General features: G+C 42.3%; 1 protein-coding gene across 1 annotated transcript in view; it reads left to right on the forward strand.

The window, feature by feature from the left end:
• Positions 1-16,095, forward strand: part of OXSR1 (oxidative stress responsive kinase 1) — a 74,951-nt gene that overhangs the window by 12,562 nt on the left and 46,294 nt on the right. Inside the window, exons 3-4 of the mRNA XM_037030370.1 lie at positions 3,853-3,961; positions 10,558-10,699. Of these exons, the coding sequence (XP_036886265.1) occupies positions 3,853-3,961; positions 10,558-10,699 (251 nt within the window). The remainder of the gene's footprint in view (positions 1-3,852; positions 3,962-10,557; positions 10,700-16,095) is intronic.

Here is a 16,095-nt window from a genome sequence, read left to right on the forward strand (position 1 = left end):
TGTAAACTCATTCTGTTAAAGAAAAGTAGTATTTGTAGCTTACATACTAAGCCTGGAGTTTGAGAAGCCCAATGCGAATTCCTCTCATTTGCCAGTTATTTTACATAATATGTAAAGATGAATGAAAGTATTTACTTCTTGACTAAAGAAACTGTGGCACAGAGTTTAAATAACTTGAGTGAGTTCCCATGAAGATAAGAAATAGTGAACACCTGTTCAGTGCTGGGCACTCACAGGTACTTTAACCCCATGAACATCCGTGGGATGGGAGGCGGCTCCGTTTTGTAGGCAAGGCAAGGAAATCGTATGATAAGTGACAGAGTCTGGATTAAATCTTAGGTCTTTCTGACTAAAGTCTATTGTTTTCTACTTCATGTGATACTAACAAAATGATTATAATCTTAGTTCAAAATTGGGAAGAACATTGCTTCTAAAATATAACCTGACATTCTTGAAAGTAACATTTGTGTCAGCACAGTAGGGCCTGTCTTTTAGAGGAATGGAAATCTGATACAGCTTAATAAACGGAAAAACGGTAGTCAGATCTCCTTAAGTTTTGGCCACATATTCCAGTAAGCTTTATGTTGCAAATGTAGTGTGTATATATTTGGCAAATAAGCGATGTTTAGTAAAGCAAGTTTAAGATTAATTGGCTTTACTTGGGGGGCCGGGGAGCAGGTAAGATCCCACTAAGCCCAGGAGACACCCGAGGAGGATAAATAATGCCTCATTTATCTGTGTGTTCATGTTGTCAGAACCAGAGATCCCAGTGCCACGGGCTGTGTTTCCGAGAGGGATGAAGCCCTTCAGTTTACCTTAAAAAATCTAGTAGATCAATGCAGTAAACTGGAAATGTGGTGATTTTAAAAATTGTTTTCAAAATTCTTTGTTTTAATGCAAAACGGTGCCCTGCGTTCTCCAGAGAAGGTGAGGTGAACTGACTGCAGGTGTGCGCCGTGTGTGACAGTTGTCACTGAGGGGGCAGGGCGTTGCTCCTTTCCCTTGTCAAAATGTTTTCTTGTTTGACAGCCTTTGCTAAGTGTGATGGGAGAGTCAGCTCTCAGCTCTTACTAAATTTCTTTTCTCCAGAGACTTTCCTCACAGGCGTCTCCCTCAGCAGGGCACACAGTGCAGTGCTCGGAGATTTGTCTCTCGTAGGTGCTAGGACTAGACTCGTTGGACAGCCATCCGAGGGGTACGTAACGAGGCTCAAAATGTCTCCTCTTCCACCAGGAGGCTCCCAGTGCAGTCAGACTGGGTGGCGGGGCAGAGCGCGACCAGTGCCTAGGAGAGGCCTCGAGTCCTGTGCAAGGACGGGGCGGAAAGGCGCTCACGGTGCGAAGCTGGAGGCCCTAGTGGAGGTGCTGGGGTCCTGGGCCGCCGGGGCCGGGAGGGCCCAGGAGGGCCCAGGAGGCTCTGACCAGTCTCGGTGGACTGGAACTCCTCAGGGGAGCCTTCCCTGATAGTCACGCCTGTTTTTCGATGATTTGACTCTCCGATGAAGTCATGCGATATCTTATACTTCCCCATCAAACTGCTTTTCAGTGTGTGTTGGAAAGCAGTATTTGTCTAACATCTTCACCAGACTCCAAGTTTCGCGAGGGCTCGCCCTGGTGGCCGGGCACCTACCATTGTGCCTGGCATGTAGGAGGCACTCGGTAAATTAAATACCTGTTGGAAGCGTGAACTGTTGACTCCAGACAGGGTTACTCATTGTGTCCTGTACTGTCTCTTGCACATTCCACCTTTTCTTGTGATTACTTATGCCTCTCACCTGGTACTGCTGTCGTATCTGCACATCCAGCAGCAGGAAACCTAGTTGCCACCTCCTGTGTGAAGACTTTTGCCTACCTGAACTGTTTTCTGTAGATTTTTATAACGTTATTATCTTTTAAAAAATATTTTATTTATTTGTCTTTAGAGGGCAAGGGAAGGAGAAAGGAAGAGAAACATCAATGTATGGTTGCTTCTCATGCGTCCCCTGCTGGGAACTGGCCCCTGCCAGGAACTGGCCCGCAACCCAGGCATGTGCCCTGACTGGGAGTCGAACCGCGATTGTCTGGTTCGCAGGCCCGCGCTCAGTCCACTGAGCTACACCAGCCAGGGCACGTTTATTCTCTTTACTACTCATTTGGCATGTGTGTGCTGTCCTGTGTATTCCCTGTCATGTGTACTTATCTCTTCTAGTCCTGTGTAACTATATCAGCCGGCAGGTGCTCCCTTTAGTTCCTTCTTCCTTTTCCTTCATGTTTACTTAGCTTTTAGTGCAGAAGGTAGGGCTGGCGACTTTGGGGGTTGCAAAAATACAAAGGACAAGGTCCTTGCCGTAAAGCAGTGTACATTCAAGTAGAGACAATGAGGAAAGAAAAACTGGTATTTATTGAGTACTTCATATGAAGCAGGGATTATGGGCAGCTTTTACACGATTGATTTTACTGAACAAACACCAAGGTCAAATATATGAATCAGTAAAAAAGCCTGTATAAAGTGCTGTAGGATTCATTCACTCAGCAAATATTTATTGAAGGTGTACTGTGGGCTAGGAACAATGATAAGTGCTAGAAAGTCTTAGTTCTTATTGAGCCTACAGTTTTGTGAGGGACACAGAAAAATAAATAGGCAATTGCAGTATAGCACGTAAGTTCCACGGTGTTTAGGAATCCGTACTTTAAAAAAGCTGAATCTTTATTTTTTTAAAATCCTCACTCAAGGATCTATTCGTTGACTATTAGAGAGAGAGGAACGGGGAGAGAGAGAAACATTGACCAGTTGCCTCCCGTACATGCCCCGACCTGGGGTGGAACCTGCAACCTAGGTATGTGCCCTGACCAGGCATCCAACCCTCAACCTTTTGGTGTACAGGACAGTGCTCCAACCAACTGAGCCACCTGGCCAGGGAAGGAATCTACTTTTAAGTACTTACCTTCGTGGAACTCTCCGTCTAGCAAGAAGGGACAGACAGACAACCACCCAGGGTTCTACCATTTAGTACACATATGCCACGATGTAAGGACATATATAGGGAGCCAAGAGAAGGGACACCTCACTCAACCTGTGGAGCTGAGGGGGCTGCGTTCAGAAGGAAGAATTGGTGCTTTCAGCTGGGCACGGCTAGTGAGAGAGGTTATTTGGGGCAGAGGGACCAGTAGGGAGCGGTGTCCGTGGTTTGAAGAAGCATGGCTCACTTGAAGTTACTAGGACTGGGATGTTTTGGGGTGTGAGGTGTGAGGGCGTAGGAATGAGATTAGAGAGGGAACAGGGCTTTATAAGGCATTTTATTATACCTGTGCTAACTTAAATTTATTAATGGAGATTGTGTAAGCTTAGACTTTTGGCACGGGCTTTTACTTTGGAGTTTGTTTACGACTTGTTTGAGTCTTTTCCCTTTAGTGTGAGAATTGATCATTTCACGAAAGTGAGATGAGACAAAATTTTTAAATAAATAAATGACCCACAGATGGACAAAAAACCACGCTTTGTTTATTTGTAATTACCCTCTCTGGCTGTACAACGAGGTTTTTCAGGATGGTTCCTCAAGGGCGCCCTGAAGTGAAGATGCGGGTCCCTGTGGAGGGCCCCGCGGGGCTCTGCGGGGCTCTGCGGGGCCCGGGCGAGGTAAGTGGTGCTTGTTTCTTGTTTCAGCGGTGACTAGAGTAGCGAGTGCAAGGCGCAGAGTCCTAGTGGACTGGGGGACACGGAGTGGTTCCCGTTTCAACTGTTCTGGTGGTGGTCAGAGCCACAGAGCTCTCAGAAAGGCTACGACAGAGTCTTGGGATCCCCGGCCGGTATTCACTAACTTGTACAGTTTTATGCCTGCATGTAACGAGTTACCGTGTTTTCTCTTGTTTGTAGAAAGAAATTCAAGCCATGAGTCAGTGTAATCACCCTAATATTGTGTCTTACTACACGTCTTTCGTAGTAAAAGATGAGCTGTGGCTGGTCATGAAGCTGCTAAGTGGAGGTGAGTGAAATACGGGGCAATACTAACTTCTGTGTGTTGGAAAGTCAATAAAAATGTTCTTTTCTGTTCCCGTTTGGTTTTCATGGACATTCACGTTTGGGGAGGTACTTACTGAGAATATAGGATCTACTAACGGGGCCAGTGTATGAGCTGAGAGAGGTGTCACACGTTACATTTGCTTGTCATGCCTCTTAAATTTCTCTTGGTGTAGGATGGTTTGCGCCCACCTCCTCCCTCCCCTGACGTAAATCTGGTGGGGGTCTGGTCTGAAAGGTGTGACGGCGACTGTCTTGTAGAGTGTCCCCCATTCCGGATTCATCTGGGTATTTGTTTATGACGATGTTTAACTCCATTTATATTCCTCTAGTTTTTACAAATTGAAAATTAGATCTAAAGTCTTGATTAGATTTAAGTGAATTTTTTAATGATTTTATTTATTTCTTTGTAAAGAGAGGGGGAGGGAGGATGAAAGAGGGGGAGAGAAACATCAATCAGGTGCCTCTTGCACACCCCCAGCGGGGGACTGGCCTGCAGCCTGGGCCTGGGCCCCAGCTGGGAATCAAACCCAGGACCTTGCGGTTTGCGGGCTGGTGCTCAGCCCACTGAACGATACCAGCCAGAGCTAAGTTAAATCCAAGATTTTGTAGTTGATGTTGTGTACTTCATATTGCATCATGTCAGAATGTATTTGTTCTCTGGTTTCATCTTTAATGGTGATGTTAATTTTGACTGCTTAAGATTGTGGTAGCCAGGTGGCTCCCAGGGAAGGGTAACTTTTTTTCCCTTTGCAGCTGACAAGTGATCTATGAGGTGGTACTTTTGGTTCACAGGCCAGTGCTCAATCCACTGAGCCACACCAGCTAGGGCTTATGAGGTGGTACTTTGATACTGTGAGTACCTAGTCCCTCATGAGTCTCTTGTCTGGTGGTTTCAGTGTCCATTAACAGTCGTTTGAACCAGTTGTGTCAGGGACTGTGGAATGGTGGTGTTTGTCACTGCATCCTTTCTTCTACATTTATAAACTGGCCTTCTTCTGTGTAAAGGAGCTTTACCTTATTCACTAGCTCTTTGGTTAGTCTTTGTAGTTCCTACTGAGAAGACAGGATAAATAATTGGCTCTTTTTTTAAGGACCAATTTTTAGAGTAAAGAGTTAGTTTAATAATCACCTCCAGTGGTAGCAAATGAGAGGGTCCCCCGCACACCCATTGGGTAAGGCTGTCATTTTTTGGAATATTATTACATAGATTCAAGGATTTTTATATATTCAGTGTCTTTCAGTTATGCTCTATTCTTTTGATGCTCAGGCTGGGCAGAATTTTGTCTGTGGGAGTCCCTTTTAAGCTTACTCTAGTGTCCAGATGTGATTCATCAATCTTTGGTAAGTTCCTTGTTTTTTGGTTCAAGATTTCCTAGGCTCATGTTTCTGTTGCTTTTCCCAGACCCAAACCAGCCGATATTCTAAGGAGCTCTGATCTTTTTATGGGGAATGGTATTAGAAAGCATATCTTGGATGCTTGGGTTGCTCTTTGCTGCTACTTTATCATTGCTTCTAGTTGAAAGAGCTTGGAAATATAGCATATTAAAAATATAAGTCATGATTTGACGTTAATGCTTCCAATTCAAGTTTAATATTACAGACCTTTAAAACTTTCGAATTACACTTGAATCTTGTTTTTCTTACACAGAAAATCTTGGTCCCCAGCATTAACATGATTAATTATATGCTTTGTCCTGCAGTAAATGTGCAGTTATTTCTGCTTTAGTCCTTAGAATAAGATGTAAGTAAGCATTGCTATTGCAAACAGTGGACCCTTGGCAGGCGTGGATTAGACATTGTGTACGGTGTCCTGAAGGCCCTGCCCGGTGGTAGATTAGACAGCACACTGAGGCGTGGATTCGAATCGTGCGGCAGAGTGAGAGGGCTAGTGAGTGATGGAGCCGCCCGGCCTTCCCGTCACTGTGCTGCTCGGTTCTGTTTGCATACGCATTCTGTGTGGGAACATGATTTTCCATTTTAGAATACAGGGTTTCAGAAAAGAGAGTCCTTATCGGTTTGTAATTTTACTGTTATACCTCATTAAACATTTACTTCCCCAGCGGGGTTTAAAGGCTTTAGAATTAAATTCTGACTACATAGCAGTTCTATGTCACTGGGCAGACCCTTTGAACCTGCTTTCTTGTTTGTGAAGTGGGGGCGCCTTCTGCATTTCAGGGTGGCAGGGAAGCGTAAACGAGACAATACTTGGAAAGCCTCCCCCCACCCTGTGCTGACATGTATGTAGTAAGGTGCACAAGAAATTTTTGTCATTAAGAATAATAACCCCTTGTTATGTGATGCTTTTCAGTGTAGCCAGAATCACCTTTTTGTTTCAATCCCATTAGTGACACACTGGAGAGACTGGATTGCTTTGTTAAAGGCCCTGATCATATGGTGGTTGGAAGCCTTGCTAACACCAGCCACCTTTCAAGATGGTGGTCAAGCATGGTCCTTTCAGTATGGACAGATATGGGGACATTAGGTAATACCGTATCTTTTGTTATTGACCATATATAGCGTGATTATTTATTGTAATTTACAAAACTATAATGCAGAGTTTTCAGTGTTTTGCAAAAAAGTCCTCTGATGAATAGGAATAAATTGTCTGCTTACTCTTCTCACCCACACTTGGCCAGCCTGACCTTTCTGCTACACCCCTAAGCAGAATGATCCGTGTTTTCAAGAATCCAGGTTCTCTTAATGAGTGTACATCCTGATCGCAGGAGGGGAAGGACATGTATCTGGGTGGTGTCTTTTAAAGGTACCTCTGTGTCCCTCCTGGTCTCAGGACAGTGCCCAATTTTTCTGGCTTAGCCCTCAGCAGATTTCCTGGAGGATAATATTCAAACATGTTTCAAGTGTTCACTCTTTTTATAATTACTTATGTTTTTATGACTCAGCATAATCATACATCTAAACCTAATTTTAAAATACTCAAAACTTTGCATGCTCTTTAGGAAAATGAAATCTTCTAGGAAAATGAAAATGTGTATACAGAGTGAATACACATTTAAACTTTAGAGGTACATTATGCAGTATTAGAAAACGATAGGTAAACTTAAGCACAAGTTGAATTTTTTTAGTAGGAAGAAACTGTCAAGATAGCTCAGGTGACCAGTTGAGCACCAGTACATTGGTGAATCGAACTGTTGGTTCCTTGTTCTTAACAGATGTCATAGCTGATAAGGAAAGGTTGCAGCTGAATAACTGTAAGTGTGTAGAGAGCCGTGAGGAAGTATTAGGTGCCATTGGGAGTCAGTCGTACTGGGAGAACAGAACCTTACTGGGGAGAATGGGGGTAGTGGGGCTAATGAAGACTCCCTCAGGAAGGTGTATCCATCTGAGATCTGAGGAACAGGTGATAATTAGCCAGGGGAAATTGGGGGGGTTGGTATCAGGGGAAGGATGGGGAAGGGATCCAAATGGAGCACTGGGCAGAGAATCCTCTGCGGGGGCAGGGTGGAGGGATGTGGCGTGTCTTGGGGACTGACGGGGGGGATCGGGGCTGGAGCAGGGACAGCAGCAGGTGACCTTTGAATAGTTAAAGAACACATCTAACCAGAGTTGACAGAAGACTGTATAGGCTGCCTTCTTTCACATTGGCTTTTTCAGCCAAAATATTTACAGCAAAAAGCATATTTTTGATATAGCAATAATGTGCTGATGTAAAATTTAATGAGCTAATTAAATTGTAAAATGAATTGCAACTGTTACTTTCAAACCCATCAGCCAGATGGACATCTTGGTTAAAATAAGTTTTAAGTGTGTCAACCTTATAATTATTTCACAGTGCTTCCTTGTAACGATGATATTCTTACCCTTTGCTAATTAAAACTCTTAGTAATCAAATAATGGAATCAGTATAGGAAGTTAATATCTGGAAATTACAAGCCCTGTTGATCTAAATAGCTATTTCTACAATTTATAAACTGCAGTATAAGATTTTTAGAAATCAAAAGTGATTAAGAAAGCTATTGGAAGGAAAGAGAAAGAAGTACCTGTGGGATTAGATGCTGCAGCATCAGGACGATCTTGGTGGACTGATCATCCCTCACTTATAAAAATTACACTCTTGGGAGACCGAAACGAAAGGACCTTGTCAGCCCAGGGCCTCCTGCTCTAGCCCCGCTCGTATGTCTGCTCTGGATGGAGACTGGGGACTTGTGCTGCTTTAGCTGCCCTGTTGATCAGTAGATGGTGGGGGATTAATAAAAATCTCCTACGATTTTTAGAGGGAGTTCTTGCTTCAAACTTTTTAATCTTTTTATGTGCCCTGGGGTCTTTCCTGCTCCATTTCCTTGAGCCACCAGACAGAAGTTCCGTAAAAGTCAGCAGTCATGCTGTGTACGTCTTGACATGTTCTGTGGCATTCAGTTCTAGATCTTGCATATAATATGGCTTAATTGTGAAATGAATAACTTGTGTTCATTTTTAATTCCTAGTAGGAATTTCTCCCTTTGCATTTCTAATTTCAGATCTTATTTACATTGTAAACATGTAACTCAGTTGGCATTTACACAGATGTCTTCTTACTAAGCAGTTCTTACGTGGCCTGGATTTCTCAGAAGAATTAACTCTGTGGCCTGTTAGTGTAGTCCCTTTGTTTTGGGATTCACGTGGATTGGCTAAAACTAAGCAGAAGAAAAGTTACCCCCTAGGCCTCCTCCTCTGTGGAGATTAAGCACCTTCAGTGTGGTATGTTCAGTGTGGTATGGCTTACCCTCGTCTGCCCTTGGTGTTGGCCAAGGCCTCGTCCTTTGTGGATCAGGGTTGCGAATCCCAGCAGTAAAGAGGGGAGAGGAGGTAATGTACTAGGAGAAGTTACCTGGTATCTGGAGCACCGCCCCCCCCCCCCCCNATACGATCCCCAGCCCCCCCCCCCCCCCAGTTCTTTGTTCTTTGTCTAGAAAGAGTAAACTGCTTCTCTCCTGCCGGAGGTGCAGAGAGTGGGGGTTGGGGGGGCGGGTCTGGGGATCGTATTCTCCCTTATGACCTTTTAACCCTTTTCCTGTTTTCACCCCTTCCTTCAGTTCCCCCTCCCTACCCCTGTGTGGTCCTTATGTTCTGAGCCTTTCTGAAGCTCTGGGCAGGGATCACTTTTTCTTAATTGGCATACCTTCTCTGTAGACGTTAAAGTTTCAGATTTCTCTGCTCTACTTAGTCAGTTACTTTTTCTTTTTCTGCTTTCCTTCCCCCAAATTATTATTTTCTCTTATCTGTTATAATTTTTTTCTCTTCTTTGTTCTGGGTTTATACCCTTTTTAAAAAAATCAAGTTTATCAAGTTAGTGGCTTTCAAATGGGAGCTAAAGTAGGCATGGGTTCAACCCTCCCGTGTTTTCAGAGATTCCATCTAAACTGCTCTTTTCATCGGTCTGGAAGCACGTTTTGTTCTTTTTAAGTGTAAAGTAGGAGGAACCCACCAGAGCAAGTTTTCAGCAGAATCCTGTGCTTGTTTTCATTTCAGTCCTGATCATTAAGGTCTTGTGCCAAGAAATGGGCACAGTCTTCCCAGTGCGGCCGCAGAGTTCTCGGTGCAGTTGCTAACACTGGAGGTGGTTTCCTTCTGGTTCTGTGGTCTTACTGGGCTGTTGTTCTAACAGAAATCTTACATATCTCTAGCCAACTGTTAACAATTATAATCATCTGTTATGGAGGTCAGCTTTCTATTATTTAATTTCTATGTACGTGTCTTCCTTCCCTTCCCCTAATTTTTAGTTGCAGCATTATTTTCTGACCTGGGAAGAAGGGGGTTGGTAATGCATCTGTTATTTAAAAAGAAAACTTTTTAAATAACTTTTTTCATAGTTTTCTTTGCCTTTCCTTTTTTATTTCCATTATTTATCAACCTGAAACATAATTTTAATCCTTAAGTTAGTTTGAATACACTTGTGGCCTTTACTTTTCAAGTATTTCTTGTGTAATTTGACCTGTGTTTCAATTGTATTTTTCTGTCTTTATTCACATAGTGTTGCATACTCTAATCTGGTGTTGAAACCCAAGTCAGTTTATGATATCTTACATTGAAGTGTTAGTTGATGGGCATGGTTAACCTAGGTATTAAAAATTGTCTACTGCCTTTTCCAAATTCTCACTAGAAGTCTGAAGATCATGGTGGTGTAACACTGTTGTTTGGTTCTTAGCAGTCTTCTTTCTGTTTTAGATTGGCATTGAGAATAAATTATTATGAATTTTAAACTTTTACATTTCCTTTATTTTCTATTTTTTCCTTTTAAAAATATTTTATTTATTTCTAGACAGAGGAGAAGGGAAGGAGGAAGAGAGGGAGAGAAGCATCAGTGTGTGTCTTGCACACCCCCCCCACTGGGGATCTGGCCCACAACCCAGGCTTGTGTGCTGACTGGGAACCGAACCAGTGACCATTTGGTTTGCAGGCTCACGTTCAATCCACTGAGCCACAGCAGCCAGGGCTGTTTTTTCCTTTCTTTTCCACACAATTAAATTTATCAAAAGGGTTTACATGTGTTTTGATTTCAAAATGACTCTGAATCATTGAATAAGTTAAAAATGTGTGGGAAACTGTGTCTTCTGCTTTCAGGTTCTGTTCTGGATATTATTAAGCACGTTGTGGCAAAGGGGGAACACAAAAGTGGAGTCCTAGATGAGCCCACCATTGCTACAATACTCAAAGAAGTGCTGGAAGGGTTGGAATACCTGCACAAAAATGGACAGATTCACCGGTACGTAAAAGATAATACTGTGATTTATTGGTAAGTGCAGTGGTGGTGTGCTGTATCATTTCATTTAGTCCATTTCCCATTCTTTTGCAGAATTAATATCTGAGTGTTAATAATGTGGGTTTTTGTATTACTGGTTTCAGTACATTGTGGTTAGGGTTTTAATTATACAGATAGCCTAATTTCTTATCAGGAGGCAGTCATTGCAATCACTCATAACATTTTTGGTTCCTTAAAAAATTGTGTTTATTCATTATGCTGTTACAGGTGTCTCACTTTTTTCTGCTTTACTCCCCTCCACCCAGCACCCCCGGGTCAATCAGGCAATCTCCACACCATTGTTCAGGTCCATGGGTCATGTGTATAAGTTCTTTGGTTACTCCATTTCCTATGCTGTACTTCACATCCTCATGGCCATTCTATAACTACCTATTTGTGATAGGTAGTTATAGAATGAATTCTTCACCCATTCCCCCACACCCCACGCCCATCTGGCAACCATAAAAATGCTGTCCATATCCATAATTCTGTCTCTGTTCTTCTTATTTGATTAGTTTGATTTTTAGATTCAATTGTTGATAGATATATATCAATTACCATTTTATTGTTTATCATTTTGGTCTTCTTTTTCTAAAATAAGTCCCTTTAGCACTTCGTAAAACAATGGTTTGGTGATGACGGACTCCTTTAGTTTTTTCTTGTTTGGAAAGCTCTTTATCTGCCCTTAGATTCTAAACTGTATCTTTGCTGGGTACAGTAATCTTGGCTGTAGGTCCCTGCTTTTCATAACTTGGAATATTTTTTGTCAGCCCCTTGTAGCCTGCAAAGTTTCTTTTGAGAAATCAGCTGACAGTCTTATGGTAATTCCTCTGTAGATAACTAACTTCTTTTCTCTTGCTGCTTCTAAGATTCTCTCTTTTATCTTTAACCTTTGGCATTTTATTGCATTTTGCCATGTATAGTGCATACTTTTTTTGCCCAAGTTTTTGAGGGAAAATAGGATGTGCACTATACATGGGTAATAGCTGAAGTACCTTGTGTCTGTTCTTGTGTTTTGTAATTATTTGTTACATAAAATTTCTTGTTCAAAATTAAATGCTAAAATTTCTTTTTTTAAAAAAATTTTATTCTTCTTTAGAGGGGAAGGGAAAGAGAGAAGGAGAGAAATATCAATGTATGGTTGCCTCTGATGAGTCCCCTGCTGGGAACTGGCCTGCAACCCAGGCATGTGCCCTGAATGGGAATCAAACCGCGATCATGTGGTTCACAGGCCCGCGCTCAATCCACTAAGCTACACCAGCCAGGGCTTAAAATTTCTTTATAATGCAAAAGATATATACCTAAATATAAATAAATTAAAAATTGAATTAAAAAATTAAAACAAAAGATTTTTTCCTGAAAGTTTGGGCCAAAACCATGGGTGCTCCTTATACAGGGGAGTGCATTGGACACGGCGAAATAGGTTAATAAAGATGTGTTTTGAAATGTGGACCTCTTTTCATCCATCTTTTTTGGGACTCTCAGTGCTTCCTGGACTTGCATGTCTGTTTCCTTCACCAAATTAGGGAAGTTTTCTTTCATTATTTTTTCAGATAGATTTCCAATTTCTTGCTCTTTTTCTTCTACTTTTGGCACCCCTATGATGTGAATGTTGGAGTGCTTGAAGTTGTCCCGAAGGCTGCTTACACTATGTTAGTTTCTTTGGATTCTTTTTTTTAAAATATATTTTACTGATTATACCGTTACAGTTGTTGTTCTATTCCCCCCCTTCATTCTCCTCCACTCTGCACACCCCCTCCCCCACCATTCCCCCCTTTAGTTTATGACCACATGTCTCAAGTTCTTTAGATTCTATATTTCCCCTACTATTCTTGCCCTCCCCCCTATCTATTTTCTACCTACTATCTATGCTATTTTCTGTACCTTCTCCCCCCTTCTCCTCCTCCCACTCCCCTGTTGCTAACCCTCCATGTGATCTCCATTTCTCTGATTCTGTTCCTGTTCTAATTGTTTGCTTAGTTTTGTTTCTGTTTTTGGTATAGGTGTGGTTGTTAATAAGTATGAGTTTGTTGTCTTTTTACGGTTCATATTTCTTATCTTCTTTTTCTTAGATAAGTCCCTTTGACCTTTCATATAAGGGCTTGGTGATGATGAACTCCTTGAACTTGATCTTATCTGAGAAGCACTTTATCTACCCTTCCATTCTAAATGAAAGCTTTGCTGGATAGAGCAATCTTGGATGTAGGTCCTTGCCTTTCATTACGTGGAATACTTCTTTCCAGCCCCTTCTTGCCTGTAAGGTCTCTTTTGAGAAATCAGCTGACAGTCTGATGGGAACTCCTTTGTAGGCGACTGTCTCCTTATCTCTTGCTGCTTCTAGGATTCTCTCCTTCATTTTAATCTTGGCTAATGTAATTATGATGTGCCTTGGTGTGTTCCTTCTTGGGTCCAACTTCTTTGGCACTCTCTGAGCTTCCTGGATTTCCTGGAAGTCTATTTCCTTTGCCAGACTGGGGAAGTTCTCCTTTATTATTTGTTCAAATAAGTTTTCCACTCGTGGCTGTTTCTTTTCCCCTTCTGGTAACCTTATAATTTGGATGTTGGAACATTTAAAGATGTCCTGGAGGTTCCTAAGCCTCTCGTTATTTTTTTGATTTCTCATTACTTCATTCCTTTCTGGTTGGATGTTTCGTTCTTCCTTCTGGTCCACTCCATTGATTTGAGTCCCAGTTTCCTTTCCATCACTATTAGTTTCCTGTGCATTTCCCTTCATTTCAATTAGTTTAGCCTTCATATGTTCCTCTAATTTGTGACTATAATCAACCAGTTCTGTGAGCATCCTGATCACCAGTATTTTGAACTGTGCATCTGAGAGGTTCAGTATTTCTTGGTCGCTTAGAGTTATTGGCTCTGGGGCTTTGAGTTCTTCTTGAGCCATATTTTGGACTGTTGTGCCTGTTACATATGAGGAGCGGAGCCCTAAGTGTTCTGGATTCTTTTTTCTTGTTTTTCCAATTGGTTGTTTTTTGCTTCCTTATGATATTCCAAATCATTGCTTTGAAGCTGGGCTTTGTCCATTCTACCATTGTTTTCCTGTAAATTGTTTTTTTTATTTTAATTAGTACATTCTTCATTTTTGACTAGATTTTTTTTTGCTGTTAAGGTCCTCCCTAAGTAACTTGAGCATCCTTATAAACAGTGTTTGAACTCTATATCTGATAAATTGCTTATCTGTATTTTGTTACTTCTTTTTCTGGAGTTTTGATCTGTTCTTTCATTTGGGCCACGTTTCTTTGTCTCCTCATTTTGGCAGCCTTCCTTTGTTTGTTTCTATGTATTAGAGCTTCTATTACTCCCTATCTTGGTAGCCTGGCCTAATGTGGTAGATGTCCTGTCGTGTCCAGTGGCACAGCTTTCCCTGTCACCCAAGCTGGAAACTTGAGGTGTGCCCTTCGTGTGGCCTGAGTAATTCTTCCTCTTGTAGCTGAACCTTGATTGCTGTTGGCAGGTCAATGGGGAGGGATTTACACAGGCCAGTCAGCTGCAAGGGTTGGCTGTGACCACTGACCACCAATGGGCAAGGTGGTGGTCCTCTGACCTGGCCTGTGGCTCTCCACTGGATGCACTGGCTCTCAGGTTTCCTGGGTGGTGCAGGCCAAATTCAGTCCCCACCTGTGTTTTTTCCATGGCCTCCCTGCCTGAGCTACAAAGCAGTTTGAGATGGCTGCTGCTTGTGCTGTGCTTGGAGATTCCCAGGTGAAGCCAAGCTCTGAATCTAGGCTGGCTGCTGCTACTGCTGGGCCTGGGGCCACTTAGCAAGAGGTATGGGGACTAGGGCTTTACTTAGGCTGGCTGTTGCTTGTTTGAAAGGATTTAGGAAGTGTGGAGCATGAGTCAAGACCAGGCATTCATATGGAAAAGTGGTTTTGGTGGGTCCATAAGTTGGGTGGGATAGAGTCGCTGGAGATCTCCAGGACAGGGCAAAAAGTGTTAGCCAGGGTGATGGAGTTTCAGGGATGGTACCAGGCTGCTGGCTGTATGGCTCTGTCAGGGGAGGGTTCAGAAAAGGCACAATGGCCTCTGCCCACTTTCTCTCTGAGAGAAAGTTGTCCCTCAACTCTGGTCTCGATGCCAGTACTTCAGTTTCTCCCTGTAAGTCACTGGTACTTTTCAAGCCAATACCCTGGTGCGAGAGCTCAGAAGGAGTGAGTCTGAGTAAGTGCATGTGTGGGCTCCCCCACTAGTTTTTACAGCCAGAAGTTAACAAGGATTTATCTTCCTGGCACTGGAATCCTGGGGTGGGGGCCTGGTGTGGGACTGGGACTCCTCACTCCCAAGATATCCCTCCTGAATTTTTATCCACCGCACATGAATATGGGACTAGCCTGTCCGCATCTGCGCCCCTCCTATCAGTCTGGAGGGATGTGGTTTGTTTAATTCCGTGGTTGTCGGACTTCCACTCAGCATATCTCACGGTTCTGGGTGATGGCTGTTCTGTCTTTTAGTTGTAATTTTGATGTGGTGTGCGAGGAGGCAAGTTGTGTTTACCTGTACCACCATCTTAACTGGGAGTCCCACTGGTAACACTTTGGAATATTTCTTTGCGGTTTCTTTTATGTGCCAAAATATAGTTAAAACAAAACTATATATAATTTTGTCTATTGCTCTTTTTGTTTCTTTTATATTATGTCTTGAGTATTTTCTCAAATTACTTTTTCTTTTTTAAGAGAGTATTTTTTTGATTTTTGATTTTTATTTTTTTAATCATCACTTGAGGACATTTTTCATTGCTTTTAGGGAAAGGAAGGGAGAGAAGCATTGGTTGGTTGCCTCCCACACATGCCTAGACCGGAAATCATACACGCCTGGACTGGGGATCTAACCCACAACCCAGGCATGTGCCCTGACTGGGAATTGAACCCACAACCTTTTGGTTATGGGATATCGCTCCAGTCAACTGAACCACACCAATCAGGGCTTTTCTCAAAGTATTGAAAGCTTTTTGTAAAATAATACTTTCTTTAAATTAAAACTTAAAAAATATAACACTTAAACAGTTGTGTTACACAGTAATACAATAATAATAGGGGATTTTAATGTCCCACTCACAACAGTGGATACATCATCCAGACAGAAAATTAATAAGGAAACAATGGCCTTAAATACACATTAGACTGAATGGACTTAATAGATATTTATAGAACGTGTCATCCAAAACCTACAGAATACTCTTTTTACAAGTGTGTGTAAAACTTTCTCCATAATAGATTACCTATTAGGCAACAAAACATATCAAGCATTTTTCTATCCATAATGTCGTGAAACTTGAAATCAACTGCAGGAAGAAAACTGGAAAAACCACAAACATTTGGAGACTAAAGAGAATGCTCTTAAACAAC

Source organism: Sturnira hondurensis, unplaced genomic scaffold (assembly GCF_014824575.4).
Source record: "Sturnira hondurensis isolate 20B ecotype Veracruz unplaced genomic scaffold, ASM1482457v3 Scaffold0020787, whole genome shotgun sequence".
NCBI lineage: Eukaryota > Metazoa > Chordata > Mammalia > Chiroptera > Phyllostomidae > Sturnira > Sturnira hondurensis.